The following is an 18,573-nucleotide window of genomic DNA, read 5'->3' on the forward strand; positions in this document are numbered from 1 at the left end:
GGAGCTGCAGAGCGGGGCAGGCATATAATGATTCCACTTTGAAGAAATAGTTCGACTGACACTCGGAAAGTACAAGGTCAGAGAGTTATGAATTGGAACCAGGCCACAGTGTGCTGTTATGCAGGAACACTGAGCAAAAAAGGAGTTTACAAAAGACAGTACAGTCACTGCAGGTATTGGTGTGCACGCCCATTAAGAAAAGGTCTTATTCAAATGAAAATGATATGAAATGATATGATTTCCTCAACGAAGATGAAAGCACAATACTGAGGAAGAAGACAGTCAAAGTGTAAAAATTACGGCCATATTAGACATTCAAAAATGAAAGACAAAAGGGAGATACAGGCAGAAGCAACCCAAGTGTCTGCTGTGGACAGATGCATAAAGAGAATGTGGTACAGACACGCAGCAGAATATTATTGGGTCTGGAAAAGGAAGGAAGTCCCGACACGTGCTACTGCACAGATGAACCGTGAAGACATTATGCGGAGTCAAACATGCCAGACACACACAGACAAGCGTCGTACGGTTCCACCTTCTATAAAGTAGCTACCGTAGTCACACTCACAGAGACAGGAAGAAGAATGGTGCTTGCTGGGGACTGGAGGGAGGTGGAAATGGGGGAGTTACTGTTTAATGCATACCAAGTTCCAGTTTTCAAAATGAAAAGGTTCTGGAGGTTGAATGCACGACGGTGTGAACAGACTTGACACTACTGAACTGTACACACTTAAGAATGATGAAGATGGTAAAATTCGTTATGTATTTTTTAGCACAACACAAAAATAATAAAGGGGCACCTGGGTGGCTCAGTGGGTTAAGCCTCTACCTTTGGCTCAGGTCATGATCTCAGGGTCCTGGGATGGAGCCTCACATCCAGCTTGCCGCTCAGCGGGGAGTCTGCTTCTCCCTCTCTGACTCTCCCCCCCCACCCCGCCCATGCACATGCGCACACACACGTGGTCTCTCCTCTCAAATAGGTAAAATCTTAATAATAATAATAATAATAAAAACAAAAGGGAAACACACACCCTTCAAAAAGCCATCTAACTCCATTAGACCACTTCCTGATCTCTTCCGCCGCCATTCCATGCTGACTGTACAGTCTCCCTACTGTGACCAAAGCTAGTGGTTGCTCTCAATGGTTTAAGATTGAAATAATGGAACGTCACGATGACAAAGCCAAAAATGCCGAATACCTGGGTCGGTGGCAGAGATAATGGCTCCAAAGAAGAGACAGTCTGTGTAGTAGAATTTGTCCGAGAGCTGCCCCACGAGCTTCATGAGCTTCACCACACCGTACATGAGATTTCTGTGAGGAGGGGAGGGAGAGTGTGTGACAAGAGAAAACGAAAACCCTCCTCACGGAGCACACTGGCCCACATGCGAGCAGAGCAGCCCCCAGTACTGCACTTCTCAGGTGGATCAGGGAAAACCTTGGGCAGCTGCTGTCCTTGGACACTTACCAGGAACGCGTGCAAATAAGACTTTGGCATCAAGTAATGATGCGTCGTTAACGACCTCTTGCTGAAACATGTGAACACCACTCCATTTCTTAAAGCTGGGCTTACTTCCAACTAGCAAGTAGGGCCCTCGATTAGCAACAACCTTAAAGCCTCTGAAGCCTCTGGGTAATCGAGGGGAAGGGAAGGGAAAGCACGCTTCACGGTGTGTACTCGACGGCTTGAACAAAACTGACGGGATTGTAAGGAGGTGTGTTTAAAGCTGTGGAAAGGAATGAGAGCTGGACGAGTTAGGGAGAAAAACAAACATGGGCAGGCCATGAAGGTCCAAGCGACCAAACTTCTCTGCCAAGAATTATTGAAAAAAAAAAAAAAGAAAAGAAAAGAAAGGAAAAAGGAACTAAACGTTGTAAACGTCCTAGTAAAATCTCAGTGCACCCGTCGGCATATCCGGCCTTGCCTTCTCTGCAGGGGTTGGGGCAGGCCAGCGTTGGCCCTTCTCGTGCCATGCAGGATGTGACATGGTCCAAGATAGACTCCTGAGTTAAATATCTCCACTTGGCCGGAGCACATTTCCTACAGGAGAGCTTACAAAAGGGGAGGAGTGATGAGTGTTAAAAGGCCTGGTGCATGTCACTAAGGGTGTGTATGGGGGGCAGCTGCAGGGGTGAGGGGAGTAAAAATAACCCCAGAATGGATTCACTGTACCCTACAGCTAACACTCTAATAATAATATTCTTGCCAGTCAGGGCCACTCTGTGGCTCACCTTTGTATCCTGGGTGCCGAGAGCAACAGACTGACTAAGCTGGGAGCTCAGGAACTATTTCCAGAATGGAATCCTTTCGACAGTACATAGCTATAACTCAATGCTTCCATACTGGGGGCCGGGCACTGTTCCAGACACTTAAACAGTTCAACTTTGATTCCCAGTAACTGTGGGACAGATGTGATTTGCCTTTTATTGCCCGTCGAAGGCTTCTTTCCCCTTCCTTTCAGACTTTCCCTGAAACTACACTTGCCTGTCCATTTCCTTTGACCACAAACAGACTTGGGTGCTGGGCTGCTCTCTGGCAATCTTTCCCCATCTTGCCAGTAATACCAGTCAGCTAATCTGTCATTCTTAAAGGACGAAGTCCAAGCCCCTCCTATTTTGACGACACAAAACGCCCTTGGCCTTTTATCTCCTCCAGCTTTCCAGCTCATTTTTTAAAAAGTAACTAAAGTCCATACTTTATTCTGATTTCCTTGAGCTTTTACCTAATGTCCCTTTTCTATTCCAGGATCCCATCCAGGATTCCACAGGACACTTAGTCATCATGTCTCTGTAGTCTCCTCTTGGCTGGGATGGTCTCTCTGACTTTGTGTGGTTTTGATGACCTTGGCCGTTTTGAAGAATACTGGTAGGGTATTTTGTAGAACGTGTTCCCACTTGGACTTGGCTGATCCTTCCTTCTCATGATTATACTGAGGTGACATGTTTTGGGGAGGGAAAGTGCCACTCTCATCACAAACACCGAGAGTGCAGCATCCCAGCATGATTTGCCACTATGGCTGCTGACCTTCATCATCTAGTTTGTCAGGCTCTCCCCACCAGCCAGCTACGCTCTCTTCCTCCTTTTCCCCTGCTGTCCTTGGTGGGACAAAGTCACTAGGCACAGCCTGCAACCAAAGCAGGAGGGGACGTAAGCTCCCTCTCCGGCAGGGTGGGGGGTCGACATAAATTATTTGGAATTCTTCTGCGCAGGAGATGGGTCACTTCTCTGCCATGTATTTATTCATCCAATCAGTTATTAACATCAGTCAAGACTCGAATGTTTACTTTATAGTCTGGGTCCAGTACAATGTTATTTCTTTTGTCGTTCTTTGGCCACTGGCCTTAGGGGAGCTTTCAGGTTGGCTATGCGCCCTCTTTGACACGTCCCATGTCCTTTTGTTTGTTTTCTGGGCGCTTCCTTATTTCTCGGCCTGACGATATGCTCCATTCTTATCTTGTATATTTGCTGCCCCAGCCCTAGAATCAGCCATTTCTGCAAGGGGCCCCTGGTTCTTTTTACTGTAGGATGTTATCAGGAAACAAGATCTGGGGACTAGGTGTAAATTTTATTTCATTTTAATTTAGCTTAATCTTAATTTGAATAGCTACACAGGGCTAACAGTTACCACACTGCACCACGTGGCTCTGGATCTTAACCGCCATCATCCTAAACATCGAAATCCTGGACTCTGCTGGATGTCAGGGGTTGGAGATGGGGGAAATGGGGAGATGTTGGTCAAAGGATACAAACTTCCAGTTAGAAGAGTAACAAGTTTGGGGACCTGAGGTACATCATGAGGACTATCGGTAACAATACTGTGTCATATACTTGAATTTTGCTAAGACAGTAGGTCTCATCACAAGAAAGAAATGGTAACTATGTGACAGGATGAAGGTGGTAGCGAATATTATGGTGGTAATGATTTTGCAATTTATAAATATATCAATTCAACACACTGTCCACCTGAAACTCACAGCAATGTGATCGGTCAGCTGCATCTCAGTATAGCTGGGGAAAACACCGGGCTCTCGGACCCATGTGGATCTCATCTCTTTGGAAAGTGTGTTAATTTTATTAGACAAAGAGTTAACTTACCCGATAATGAAGCAGGAAACGGCAGTCCCCAAGAAAGCATAAGCCAGAATAGACCCAAGATTTCTGAAAAAGTGTCTCTGAATAAAACAAGAGGCAGGAATCACATTGTGAGTTTTGATACTGAGCATAAGAAACACAACAAAAGTCTCTTAAAAGTGAAATTTTACTTATGGCTTCCACTGTAACAAGTAATAACTGAAGTTACTCTAGAATAATGCTAATAAGCTATAAACATTGTGCTTTTAAAATATCCCTGGTCCTATTAATCCCTGAGTAAGCACGCAAGGGCTTAGTAAATTTCAGAGAAAACCACTGTGATTATATTAAGTTACACTGAGACAGAAAGTGTGTGTGTGTGTGTGTGTGTGTGTGTGTGTGTGTAAGTAGACCATTTTCATAGATCTAACCCAAACTATTTTACTCTTTTACTCTGGTGATTCAGCTAGTTGCTTCCAGGTCTGGTGAACCTTAGAAGATCATAACAGATAGGAGTTTGAAACTGATAAAGTATGAAAGTGATGCCTAAGGGGCTTTCTGCTTCATTCAGTGTCAGAAAACTGTGTCCTAAGTATCTGGTCTCAAGGCATCTTAAGTGTCTCCTGATATTCTTTTGGATTAATCTGTGGAGCCTGGGAAAGAGGGCCAATAGAGATGGAAATGGAGAAATGAAGAATAGTTTCATTTAAGATAGGCAAATTTATAAGTTTATATATATATATGTATATAACTGTAGCTACTTATACCAATATAAGATTTAGCAATCATTCAGAAAGAGATGGCAAAATTGCAATCTTCTCAATGCTTCTGTACATCCACTGGTTACCTTAATACACACACACACATACACACACACACACGGATTTACTTCTCATAAAGTCATTAGGCTTGTGGGATATTGTGATGGGGAAAATCCCTGTTGCTGGGACCCTAAGCCACAGTTCTTACTCCTTAAGGCACAGGCTGTTTTATTTGGCCAATCAGAACCATTTAACAAAACCAGACAAACAAAACCCCCAAAACATCCTAATTTGATGGGGGCCAGGAATACTTTATTTAAAAATTTTAAGAGGCGAGACGCCTGGGTGGCTCAGTCAGTTAAGTGTCTGCCTTCAGCTCAGGTCATGATCCCAGGGTCCCGGAATCGAGCCCTGCATTGGGCTCCCTGCTCAGCAGGGAGCCTGCTTCTCCCTCTCCCACTCCTGCCTGCTTGTGTTCCCTCTCTCTGTGTGTCTCTGTCAAATAAATAAATAAAATCTTTTAAAAAAATAAATAAATAATTTTAAAAGGCAAAAGAGTCCCAGTGTGCCTGCTGACCGACCTCAGGGAAGGACAGGGCCTAGGAAGAACTCAGCCTGGATTAAGCAGCCACCAGGAAGTGTGACTACACGGAGTACTGTGGGTGGCCTCTGGCTTCTAAGCAGATGATATGGGGCCTTGACTTCAGCCTTCCCCAGTGCTTGGCCCTCCCTGCTGCCGTGAAGAAGGTGTCAAGGAATGCCTAGTGCCCCTAAGCCGCCTGCTCAGAAGAGAACCGTTCAAGGGCTTGCCACACCGCCAGTCACCAAGTGAGGGTGCTACCTGTGTATATTTTGGACACATTATGTTTGCCTTTTAAGTGAGTCACTATCCCTAGTCTTTTACTTTAAGTGAATGTATTTAGCCACCCATGTTTTGAAAAAGCTAGATTAAAAAAAAAAAGAATCTACAACTGTGAGCGTAATTGCCTTTAAAAACTCCATCAAGGGCTTAAATCGGGGAGGGCCAGCGGTCCATCAAGACAGAGACGTGAGACCAAGGAAACTCGTGACATATCCAGGGACAGATCTGAATGCCAGAATTGCTTTCCCTCGCCGCCCAGCTCTCGTTTAGGTGAACCATCTCGATGGGTGGTTTGAGTCCATTAAGTGAATTCATATTCATATTTGCCAAAACAAAAAATCAGGAATGTAAGAGCTGCAGATTCTCCTCCTGGAAGGTTGGTTCTCAGGGAGTGTGGGCTGCCGAAGATCTGGTAGTATTTGTGGGGGCCCAGGGATGAAGGGGGTTCAGACTAGAGCCTGGTGGAGACTTTATTATCCCTGTGTATTTGGTGAGAAGGCCCTGGTCCCCGGTGCCATGCTCGAGGGCATCTCAATTTAAGGACATGCTGGATTTGGTCCCCGGGCTGGGTGTGGGAGCAAGGGGCAATGCAGATTGCACCCTTTGGTGCCCTTGTGCAAGCTCCTGGGCTGGAAGGACCTGGGCATGAGGGAGGTCCAGGACCCACCTGGAGAGGATAGTGCACATGTTAGTGGAAAGATGGGTCTGTACTTCAGACTGTTTGCAGGTAGAGCTGAACCTGAGCCCTAGTTCGTGGGCTTGCGGAGAATCTGGATCTTGTGGGTGGTCGAGGGGTGCAGACGCAGGGAGTGGGGGGCAGGATCAGGTGCGCACTACAGCTCTCAGGCCTGCCGGGGGCAGGACTGGCCAGGAGACCATGGGTGCAGGAGGACCAGCATCATTGGGAGGCATTCCTGGCTGCAGTGTGGTTGTGCGGGGGAGCCTAGTGGCCCCAGTGTGCAGGTGGGTACAACTGTTGGCAGCACATGGAGCATGCTGCTTTTAGCATTCATGGTCTGTGTAGCGAGTCCCCATGCTCAGGTCCAGAGGGTCCCACTGGAGAGTGAAGTGGACAACCTGTGCACAGACACCAGACCACGTGGCCGCCATGCCACATGTGTGTCTTTGCCTGGGCCGGCCCGCACTGAAAGGAAGGCTCGGTGTCAGTGCACACGTCTGAGAAGCTGACTCCACACTGCCCAGTGACTCTCTCACGGTCTTGTTCATCTCAGAGATTGTTCCAGGGCACATGTGAGGGTGATTTCCATCACAAATTTATTTGAAAATCAACAAGTGAAAATATTTTAAATGGGCAACGACAGATATTTGAATGATTTGTGATAATGAACTAGAGCCTTTGAAACTGTTATCTTAAATGTGTATTTGTTGACATACAAAGATATCTTTGACCCATATAAATAAAAGCACTTATACATACACACGCACACAAATTAGGAATATAAATCTGCCAGTCCAAATACACCCATAACATATTCTAAAATGACACACACACACATAAGACACATACATACATAATTACCCATCGCCATTCATATTTGTTGATAGGAACTGGAATTTTACGCCTTGGCAAGAAAGATAGACCCTGTCACTTACTTGTGTATTACTACACCTAGCGCTCGACTCTCTGCTTCACAGTGTATGAAGGACTTTCACACAGAGGAGCTCCAATTGTCACAGCTACCCCATCACGAAGGTGCTCGGGGGACCACTGTGCATGAGAGGCATCTAAGGCTCGAAGGTGCAGTGTGAGGCACCCAGAGTCACGCATCCACCAAATGGCAGCACCAGACCTGGAAAGCGGGTCTTTCCAGGGAATCACACTCGCTGCACCGGCCACCCTTCTCGACTCCTACCACACCCTTTTTGGGAGGAAAGTACAGCACTTCCCAGTCCTAAGTCCTGGGTGCTAGTGGAATCCTAGGTCTTTCATCTTCTTTTTAATTGGCCGGTCATGTGCGGCTTCCGTGGCCATGACTGGTTCAGTCTGCCCTACTTTTCCTTCTCCATTTCAGGATGGCAAAAAGAGACAAAGGAGGTGGATGAGCCCTGGCAAAGTCTTCAAGAACACAAGCCCAAAACAGTTCAGGATGAGAGAGTGTACGATTCTAAGACTTGTATTTCTACTCCTCCCGTTCCTCACTGGCGAGTGTTACCATGAGACACAGAGACTCAGAGACAGAGAGACTGAGAGACAGAGACCAAGACAGAGTTTGGTGGGAGAATTTCACAAGACATGAAGGCTTCTATAGGTGAATTCTTTCCCTGACAATGGGCCCTGGAAGCAAACGGAGCGGTAGCACAAAATCGAAGCTGATTCCAATGATATTTTTTCAAGTTTGGAAAAAGAAAAAAAAAAGAAAAAAAGCTCGTGTCCACATGACAACTACACGTGCATAGGTCAAAGGGTCTGAATGTATCTGTTTCCATACCCACAGCGAAGTTGGTGGAATGGTTATTACACGCTTAAATGACAGCAGCCTTAATTACAGATGGCAAAACCCTTTAAGAACCACTATTTCAGTGCCACTGTAAGGACTATTTAAAAAGGAAAGAGACTGAACTAAGAGCAGATAGCCCAAAATACTGGCATTTCAAAAACAGCTTAAATTGCTAACTGGCAAAGCCTGTTATTTGTTTTTCTTCTGGGAAAACAAGGCTGACACAGGGAAGGCTCTGCTGAACCTGAAGTATTTCTCAGCCCTTAGAATGGCTTTCACGACCAGTGATTTGGTTTCATTTTAAAGCAACTATGACCTTGATGATACATTAAGATTAGTTATTTAAGATACCAAACTATTTATCACCCATTCGCCCTGATACGGAGTTCCCAAATTCTTCACTTACATAGAGGATAACATTACTTAAAACCATAAAATCACCTCCTGTCACGTGTCAATCACTGCCATACAGATTTACACACTTCCGGAACCCCCCAGAGTGGTCAGAAAAAGGATACACCCTTTGGTCCAGAAAACCTAAATCTGGAGGGAGAGTAGGATACAGAGGGATAGTCTTTTTTTTTTTTTTTAACTTTCTATCTTGGAGTCGTTACAGATTCACAGAAATTGCAAAGATAGTACGGAGGGGTCCCGTGTACCTTCACCAGGTTTCCTTTACCGGTTAGACCTCATATAGCCATAGTACAAGATCAAAACCAGAAAACCGACATTGGGACAAAGTGTGTGAATGGTTCTGTGTTCTTTTATCATATATGTAGCTTCATGGACCCACCCTTTGTTCTCCATCCCTATACTTTGGTCCTGCCTAGAACACTATATAAATGAAATCATACAGTACGTGACCTTCTGAGGTGAGATTTTTTTTTTTTTTTTTTTGTCCCTCAGCCTAACGCCTTTGAGGTATGGCCATGTATTTCACCATGCACCTATGGCATGACATTTTGGTTGTTTCTGGACTGGGGCGATTATGAATTAAATTGCTCTGAGCAATGAAGTATGGGCTTCTGGGTGAACATGAGTTTTCATTCCTCTGGGAGGAAATCCTCAGGAAAAAAACGATGGGGTCGTGTGGTAGTTTCAACTTCAGTTTTGCAAGAAACCATGAAACTGCTTTCTAGAGTGGCCACGCCAGTTTACATTCCTACCGGCGATGTAGGAGCGCTCCTGATTTTAAAACAGATGAATCATGGATGATGAGACAACTATAGTCTCTGAGTAGGTGCAGAACACAGTAATAAGCAATGTGGGAGAAGGAAAAACTAGAAAATTATGTAGGTACGTTAACATAGAGATTCCCGTGCTTTAAGAAATACTGGCAAAAATCTCTTACCTTCTTTAGACTGTAGCCAGCATGGAAAATTATGGGAGGCAGAAGGATGTTGAAAAAGACCTCCGGATCAAACGTTACCTGAAAGTTTAAAAAGAAAAAAAGTCAAGGGTAGGGGGCTGTCTGGATGGCTCAGTTAGTACAGCATCTGACTCTTGATCTCAGGATCCTGAGTTCAGGCCCAGTGTCAGGCATGGAGCCTGCTTAAAAAAAAAGAGAAAGGGAGAAAAGTCAATTTCTAGTTTAATACCAGTTGGTGCAGGGCAGCTGGGTGGCTCAGTGGGTTAAGCGTCTGCCTTTGGCTCAGGTCATCATCTCAGGGTCCTGGGATCAAGCCCCGCATCGGGCTCTCTGCTCGGCAGGGAGCCTGCTTCCCCCCCTCTCTCTGCCTACTTGTGATCTCTCTGTGTCACGTAAATAAATAAAATCTTTTAAAAAAGATACCAGTTGGTCGTATAATATCTGCTTAATATTTGAAGCCAATGGCTAAAAAGTTTGAATGTTCGAAGCAGATAAGATAAAGATGGCGGACTCGTCACAAGAGCGATGCCGCAGCTGCCCCTGTGGAAGGCCATGTTCTTCTCCCACAGCACTCCGACTCCTACTTAGAAGGAACAGCTCAGTGCAGGTGTGAGGACTCACAGAAAGCTTCCAGCCAATGCTTTTAAAAGGAGAAATAAAAACACCTTGATTCTTTTATGAAGGTTCATATGCAATAAAAGACACTGTTATGATGTTAATTTTCTGGACCGTCCCAAAGAATGGCTTTTGACACCATTCTATTGAATTTAAGTCTCTTTTGAGTGATCAGCCTTTTGGGAGACCTGATATGGCCTGGATCAGTGTTGCCAACAATGCTAGTGGCTTTCTCAACATCACCATGAAAATTCGGCAGCTTAGGGGGACTAAAATTACTTTGTAGGCTTGATACCCAGAAATCACTCTGAAACTATTAAACAGCAAAATCTTACCACATCCAGAAAAGAATTAAGGAGTCTATATTTCCCTCAAACTTTCTAAATAATTTGTTTATGTTGGTAGGTTGATTGGCTCTCACTGAAATTAATTTCAAAACTTCACTCTAATTATTAAAAGTCAAGTTAGGGGGTGCCTGGGTGGCTCAGTCTGTTAAACGTCTGACTCTTGATTTTGGCTCAGGTCGTGATCTCAGGGTTATGAGAGGGAGCCCTGTGGGGGACTTCATGCTGGGCATGGAGCCTGCTTAAGATGCTCTCTCTCCCTTTCCCTCTGCCCCTCCCCACACTGCTCTCGGTCTCTTTAAAAAAAAAAAAAAAAGAGTCAGCATTTCTCTTCAGAAACTGGAAATGTTAACCGAGAAACCACTGGGAGAAATGGTTCTCGCAAATTTCGTTTTATTCCATCTTTTTGCTGAAGACAGGGGTAGTATGAAAAATGGGGACTGTCAGAATGAGAAGGGGCTTTGGACAATACCCAGTATGAGGATGCTGGGGCCACAGTCACATGGGACCAGCACGAGAGCTTCCTGCCAGCTACTCCAGTACTGTGCAGCAAGCCGCCTCAGCATATCTCTTCTCCCCTCAGCTAACAACAATCATCTCAGCCTTGTATGCTCTCCCACCTTTGATTCGTGCAGCCAAAGTTTAAACAGAACGGATGTGAATCAACGTTTTCCTAAAGGTAACAGGAGCAAAAGTCAACATCACCTTCTATTATGATCTAAAAGATGGAAATGGGTTGGGTTCTTTTCCCTTTTCTCCCCCATCCTATCCACTACAGACTCAAGCTGCCATTTCAAAACAGCCATGAGCATGGTGATTACACTGAGTATCTTTCTCGGTGGCATTTAATTTCACAGATGTTTATGAAAATCCCAGGCATTCTTATGAGGGGTTGAGGGCAAAGAGTTCACTAGGACTGCCTTTAAGGACACAGACAAGATGGACATGTTTAATGCTCCAGGTTGAGAATAATTTTCTTAAGGACTAGGGTAGATCCTAAAAACAATAAGAATTTAATTTGTGGAGCACAGGCTACATCCTGCCTTTGACCGCAAGCCTTTGCACACATTAGCCTTGTTCTTTATGAAAGAGGCTCCCTAAGGCCTGGACTGCCCAGAGCTTAGACAGAAGTCTCCCTGCTGATAAGCCTGGGTCTATACAGTTAGAGAGTATATGTGGATAAATACAGATATCTTGCTTCTCTTGGAAATCACCTGAGTGAAGAGATATATGATCCTTTTGTTGTGTATTCTAGCTACTCTCAACATCAAATGAGAAACAGTTACTGGACTCAAATTCTAAGACAACAAGGTATTCCCCTCCAAAGATTCATTAAGCCTTTGGCATCACTCACCCATGAGAATGGGCACTAAATAAATATTTGTAGAATACGGCAAAAGAACCAGGAAGAACTAAGACTTACAATTGGGAACACTGAATAAATGAGCTTAAAGTGAAACCAATCTTTTTAAAATTTTAATTTATTTATTTGAGAGAGGGAAAGACTAATAGAGCAGGAGTGGGGGAAGAGGCAGAGGGAGAGGGAAAAGCAGACTCCCCACTGAGAAAGGAGCCCGATGCAGGACTCAATCCCAGGACCCTGGGATCACGACCTGAGCCAAAGGCAGATGCTTAACTGACCGAGCCACTCAGGCGCCCAGAGTGAAACCCATCTTATTTTAAGAAAGAAACAACCCCATCCTTAAACCATAGCAAGAGACATAGTAAAGGAGCGATGGGGGTGGAGAGACAGGCTGAGTGGTGATGTACAAACCCCATTACATAACATGGCAGGCCACATCAGCTCCTGATCCTAACAAGGCTCACAGGCTCAAGTTTCCATCTGGTTCTTTCTTCTCATCATCATAGCCCCAGAACTTCCTAGCAAAACTGGGAGCCGGGAACATTTACCCATGCTCCAGGAGTTTGAAAGGATTTCTCTCCATGACACTGACATGGAATCAGAAAGTCAAAAACCATGTCAGGACCCCAATGGCTGAGTGTGCCCCAGCTCACCTTCCTCAGCATATCATTTTGCTCCACACTGTTGATCTTGCCAGGGCTGATTTCTCCTTTCAGGGTGTATTCGAAGAACTTCCCGCTGACGTTCACTAATAACGTGCTGAAGGCCCTGTCTTCCTGAGTACAGCTGAGTGACTTGTCATGACCGCTGGTGGCAGGGGTGCCGTACCTCAAGATCACCCCAACGATGAGCCCTGAAACAATGCAGGAAAAAAAAAAAAACCACCATCAGGCCTACGGAAGGACAGAAAGAGAACATAATGACACGGTCGATTTGCAACAAGTAAGAAACGCAAAGGTCATCTTAGAGCCAGCTGCACACTCCCTCCAAAGGGTTAACATCGTCCAGCATGAGTCCCTCCTGCACCAGGAGAATGAGGCTGGACAGCACCTTTCCTGGTTATTGTGGCACTGAGTATTTTCTCCAAGAGATAGTGTCTCTCGTTTCTTGGGCTTCTGGTGGAGGAAGATGGAATGATAAGAAGCAAAGCCTTTCTTGCCAAGGACAGCACAAAGCAGAACTGCCAAGCTTTGATCTGTACCAACAACAGCTCTCAGGCCAGGCCTGTGGCCATCTGTCAGCAAGGACCAGGCCACAGGAATTTCTCGCTCCTAAAAACGCAACTTGCTTTTTCCACACACCAGAGGAAGGGGTGGTGGTGGGGAGACAGAAAGAAAAGAAATGCTTTTGTTTAGGTCATTTCAACTACTGGGTGTCATGAAGGAAGTAATTCTGTCTCTCGGGGAGCTCCACACTACAGTGCAAATTTTTATGATCCCGATCTGAGGACTGTAGAGCTGTCTTCTTGGAGCTGTGGGCTAGGATACAGCTAAAATAATGAGCTACAAGTCTTGAGGTCTCATTCCATTCGTAGGTGGGGTTTCCCATTAGGGGGGGAAAAAACCCCAGCAAACCTGTTGCTAAGCATGGGATTCCACAGCAAAGGAGTGTGGCTCCCTTGGTCCTGAACAGGAGTCCCACATGCTGCAGTAAAAGTGAGTGATATGTGAAGAAAACATAAATTGCCATGAGACACTTTCTATGGTTCTTTTAGGAAAAAGATTTCTGACTTCCTTCTATCTTCTGTTGTTTGCTAGCGGTATTAAAAGACAGAATGGTAAACATGCTCCCCATCTCGTTTTGCCACTAATGGAGGAAGTTCCATGAGAAAAAGAAAGTTCTATATTTACTATATTCTGTGCATAATGTTCTATAATCTCTCTTATCACCAAGACATATGAGAACTCACAAGACATTGTAGAAGAACAAACAATATGTGAAATCTGGAAAAACAGATTTAAAAAAAAAAAGGTCTTATTTATTTATTTGAGATAGAGGGAGAGCACAAGCTTGGGGGGGTGGGCAGATGGAGAGGGAAAAGCAGGCTCTCGGCTGAGCGGGGAGACTGATGTGGGGCTAGATCTCAAGATGCTGGGATCATGACCCAAGCTGAAGGCAGATGCTGTTAACAGACTGAGTCACCCAGGCGCCCCTAGAAAAATATGGTTCTTTAAGCCAAACTCTTTGTCAGTACTGCATTATTATTATCATCATCATTTTTTAAAAAGATTTTATTTATTTATTTGACAGAGAGAGATAGAAAGAGAGATCACAAGTAGGCAGAGAGACAGGCGGGGTGGGGGGGAAGGAGACTCCCCTTTGAGCATACAGCCAGATGTCGGGCTCGATCCCAGGACCCTGAGATCATGACCTGGGCTGAAGGCAGAGGCTTAACCTACTGAGCCACCCAGGCGCCCCTATCATCATCGTTATTATTAAAGATCTGCATTAATACTTGCAGCTTGTTGACCTTCGTGAAAAAATCAAATTATAAAAGTTTATTACAAATTAAAAACAAGGTTCTTAACAGTCTCAACCAGATATAAAACAGTTTCAAAACCTTTAAAGGTGTAGGAGAAAAAGCCAGCCTTTAAAGAAAAACATGTTGGTCACTACCATAAAAAAAAAAAAAAAAAAAAAAAAAAAGCTTCAGCGAACAAAAAAAAAAAACCCAAAATGCAAAAAGTTCTGGTTATCGGGAAAAAAAAAAAAAAAAAAAAAAAAAAGATGTTGTCTTCAGCGAACAAATAACAAAACCCCATAATGCAGATCGTTCTGGTCATCGGGTCACAGGGCAAGCACTTGAGGCCTTCAGCACCAATCTTTGGTTCAGGTCTTCCTGCTGCCATTTCATACTCATTTCTCCTTTCTTGTTGGGTGACTAACCGGGATGACATGGGAGATGGCAAGCCAGCACTTAGTCTCCCCTGCTCAGCCTCTGAATGGACTTCCCAGCTGCGGTCTCTCAGCCAGCTTTCGGGGCAGGGTTTCCTGGGTGTCTGTGCTGCTAACTGGAGTTGGGGAGGTCCCTACACCGAGGTGGCTGCTGGCCGTGGGTCCCTCCTTGAGGTTTCCTGCTCCCCTTCATGGCTGTCCCAGAGAATCGCAGTCTCTATAACCCTGAGGGATCCTGTGTGTCCCCATCTACCCTGTTCTCCTGTACCCTGGTTCTCAACGCCCTTCTCGCTTCTCCCTACACAGGAGGCCTGGAAGACCCTGGTCAACACTCAGAGGGTCTCTGTATGGCGTAAGGTGTGCGCGGCTAGGCCTGGCGTCCTCTTCCTTTCCCCCCATTCTCTACATTTGCTGCCTCCACACCCTTTTCTCCGTCAAGAACATCGAACCCCATGGTTTCTTCACCCTCTGCGCCCGGAAGGTGCTTCCTGGGGCTTCTTTATCTTTATGGCAGTCTCATGTACAAGTATGTATCACTTCATGTCATTCCTGCGGATGAAACCAGACCTGTTTCTGATACTGAACGATTTTACCATTCTTGACACTTTTGTCACGATGCCCTTTTTGTCCCTGCCGGTGGGCCCTCACTCCCTCCATCCTGCCCACAGAGCCATGTTGGGTGGTGGCACGGCTGCTCAGGGTCACAACGCTGGGCCTGGTGCCCGGGGCCGGCTGTGGCAGCCGCGGCTCCTCGCTGGGGATGACGGTGATGAGGTCGCCAGAGTGTGGCTCTGCTCAAGGTTCTCTGGGTTGCTCTCCACTCCACATGAAGCTCCTATCAGTTTTTATTGTTGTTGTTGTTTCTTCACTCCCTGGTCAGGCAGTGATTTTCTGAGCAAGTTTTACAGGACAAGAGACGATTCCATGGCCCTTCAACACTCATCATAACACAGGGTCTAAAAGCTACCTGTTACACAATTTAACTGCAGCGTCTTCATCAGGAAACCAAAGCAAATCATTTACAGCAGACTGTCCTCCTCCCAGATCAATGGCTGTTTCCCATAACTCCCTGTTTCTTCACCGGTTAGCCTCATTATCCATGCAGGTAACTAGAAGGTAAGCCATGCTAGCCCAGGGCCTTCACGATGGCTGCTACTCTAATGAAAGAGGAGGCGTGATACTGTCATTTACAATAGGAAATGTATATTTGGCCTCTGTCCCAATTTCCTGATACACAGCTTCTACAGCCCTTGGAATCCTCAGGGAGAGATAAGTGTCTTTTTGTATGCTAATAAGATAACTGGTGGCTGGGGGCTCCTGGACTGCCCTTAGGATGGGAGTCGGTTGCCAAAGTAACAACCTTATGATTACAGAGTTGAAAAACTAAAGCCCAAGTCAAAACTCCAGGGAGGGGAGGGGGCAAGCCGTAGAGTTAATCACTAATGGCCAATGATTTAATTCACCATGCCGAAGTAACGAAGTAACAGGAGTCTCCATAAAAATCCACAAAGGACGCGGGCTCAGAGAACTTCTGGCTGGTGAAGGTGTGGAGACGCGGGGAAGGGTGGTGCACCCACACGGGCCGGAAGCTCCACACTCCCTCCTTCATGACTTGCCCTAGGCATCTCTTCCATCTGGCTGTTCCTGAGTTATATCCGTTTATAATAAGCCTGCAATAAAATAAGTAAACTATTTTCCTGAGTTCTTCGAATCATTCTACAAATGACTGAACCTGAGGAGGGTGTCATGGGAACCTCTGATGTGTAGCTGGTCGGCCAGAAGCACAGGTGACCACCTGGGACTTGTGATTGACATCTGAAGTTGGGTGGGGGGGCTCCTGTGGGACTGAGCCCTTACCCTGTGGGAGTTGATGCCGTCTCCAGGTAGTGTGAGAATTTAGTTGAATCATAGGCCACTCAGTGACTACCCACGTGAGAGCTGGAGAACTGCCTGGTGTGGGAAAATCCCCACACATCTGGTTACAGAAGTGTTGGGTGTAAGTATTGTGTAAAGGGGAAACAGGAGTTTTTTTTTCCTTATAGGAGTTTTATATTTGCAGACAAATTCCTCAGTTACAGGAAATGCCCTCGCAGTCTCTCCCAGTAACCATCACTATCATACTAGGAGTGCTATTAACTGATGAATATTGTTTGTATAGACAGATAAAACGTTTACCTCCCTACCTGGGCCCAATGCGCCCATTTTAAAGATGGAAGACAGTGAAGGTGATGCTGCTGTTCCCTTGTGGGAAAACATGGCAACATAAACCACCACAGCAAAGACGACAAGGACAACAATGAAGACAACAACAAGGACAACACCATCCTGATAGTTTTGACCGAAATGATACCAAGCAACAGGATACACTGCTAACTCATGGTAGACTTTGAGTTACTTCTCAAGCATTTTAGAATCATATTTATGATCACTGTAGTTCATGGCACAAAGGAACAGAGTCATTGCTATGATATTAAGTTCATGTTTATTGTCTTCCACTTCAAAAAAGAATAAGATATTAGGACTGCAGAGGAGCATTTTGGTAAGAAAAGGATAAAGGTGTAGAAGAAACATGAACGGCATATTTTCATCTGCTAGATCTGGAAGACATCCTCTGATAGGGAACTGTAAAAAGGTCCTAGTTACAAGGAATTAAAATACAACATTAAGTTTTTTTTAAAGCTCAAAAAAAGTCAGTATCCACAAAAAGAATGATGTAGATCAACAGAGGCATTAAAGATTTTACTGGATGAACACCATAGTGTTCTGGATTACAAAGAGAAATGACCTATTATGTATGTGGCCCAGAAACGTAGCATGTAAGATGTCAGCTCCCGAAGAAAAACAATCACTGACTTCATAGGTATATGACGAATATCAGGGAAGAATGTGGTTTCAAACTTTTACAGAAAGCAAAGATGGATGAAATTCCTTTGACACCTGACAGGGCTTAAAACAAGATGGCAGACTCCAAAGACGCAAAAATTAAAGACTTTTTCAGAAAACAACAACAACAACAACAAAAAACCCTGAAGACTATTTCACCTTGGAGGTATGAAAACAACTCCTTCACAACTGTATTAGCATATTCTACTAATGGCGTACAGCTACCAACTTTTCTAATTTTTTTTGTTGTATTTTTTTAAAGATATTTTTTTTAATTTATTTGACAGAGAGAGAGAGAGATCACAAGTAGGCAGAGAGGCAGACAGAGAGAGAGGGGTAAGCAGGCTCCCTGCCGAGCAGAGAGAGCATGATGCGGGGCTCGATCCCAGGACCCCGGGATCATGACCTGAGCCGAAGGCAGAGGCTCAACCCACTGAGCCACCCAGGCACCCTGAACTTTTCTAATTTTTAAAAAGGAAGACTGGGCGCCTGGGTGGCTCAGTGGGTTAAGCCGCTGCCTTTGGCTCAGGTCATGATCTCAGGGTCCTGGGATCAAGCCCCACATTGGGCTCTCTGCTCTGCGGGGACCCTGACTCCCCCTCTTTCTCTGCCTGCCTCTCTGCCTACTACTTGTGATCTCTCTGTCAAATAAATAAATAAAATCTTTAAAAAAAAAAAAAGGAAGACTAACCCCCACCCCCAACATACAGCAGATATACGTGCCCATCCAAAAACTGGTGGTATGAGGAAGGAATCTAATTTTGGACAAAGTGTGGTTCAAAAACCCCCTGTGGCCATTAAAGAAACTAGGCCCCATGAGTCAGGTGCCAGTTCCTGCTTTTGTGACTGAAGCTGTTGGGAGGACAGTTGAACAAGTCAACGCTCGGCTAGCTGTAATTCTAGACCGCCATCCACCTGCTGTAATATTTAGATGTCTCTATTAATAAGCCTT

At 45.2% G+C, this 18,573-nt stretch overlaps 1 protein-coding gene across 2 annotated transcripts in view; it reads right to left on the reverse strand.

Moving 5' to 3' along the window:
• SLC9A7 (solute carrier family 9 member A7) overlaps positions 1 to 18,573 on the reverse strand; it is a 133,664-nt gene that overhangs the window by 57,905 nt on the left and 57,186 nt on the right. For both annotated transcript variants that reach the window (XM_032842965.1, XM_032842966.1), the window contains exons 2-5: positions 12,497 to 12,696; positions 9,504 to 9,581; positions 4,095 to 4,171; positions 1,200 to 1,312 (exon numbers count right to left, since the gene is read on the reverse strand). In XM_032842965.1, coding sequence (XP_032698856.1) covers positions 1,200 to 1,312; positions 4,095 to 4,171; positions 9,504 to 9,581; positions 12,497 to 12,696 — 468 coding nt within the window. The remainder of the gene's footprint in view (positions 1 to 1,199; positions 1,313 to 4,094; positions 4,172 to 9,503; positions 9,582 to 12,496; positions 12,697 to 18,573) is intronic.

Source organism: Lontra canadensis, unplaced genomic scaffold, assembly GCF_010015895.1.
Source record: "Lontra canadensis isolate GAN:19392208 unplaced genomic scaffold, GSC_riverotter_1.0 scaffold134, whole genome shotgun sequence".
NCBI lineage: Eukaryota > Metazoa > Chordata > Mammalia > Carnivora > Mustelidae > Lontra > Lontra canadensis.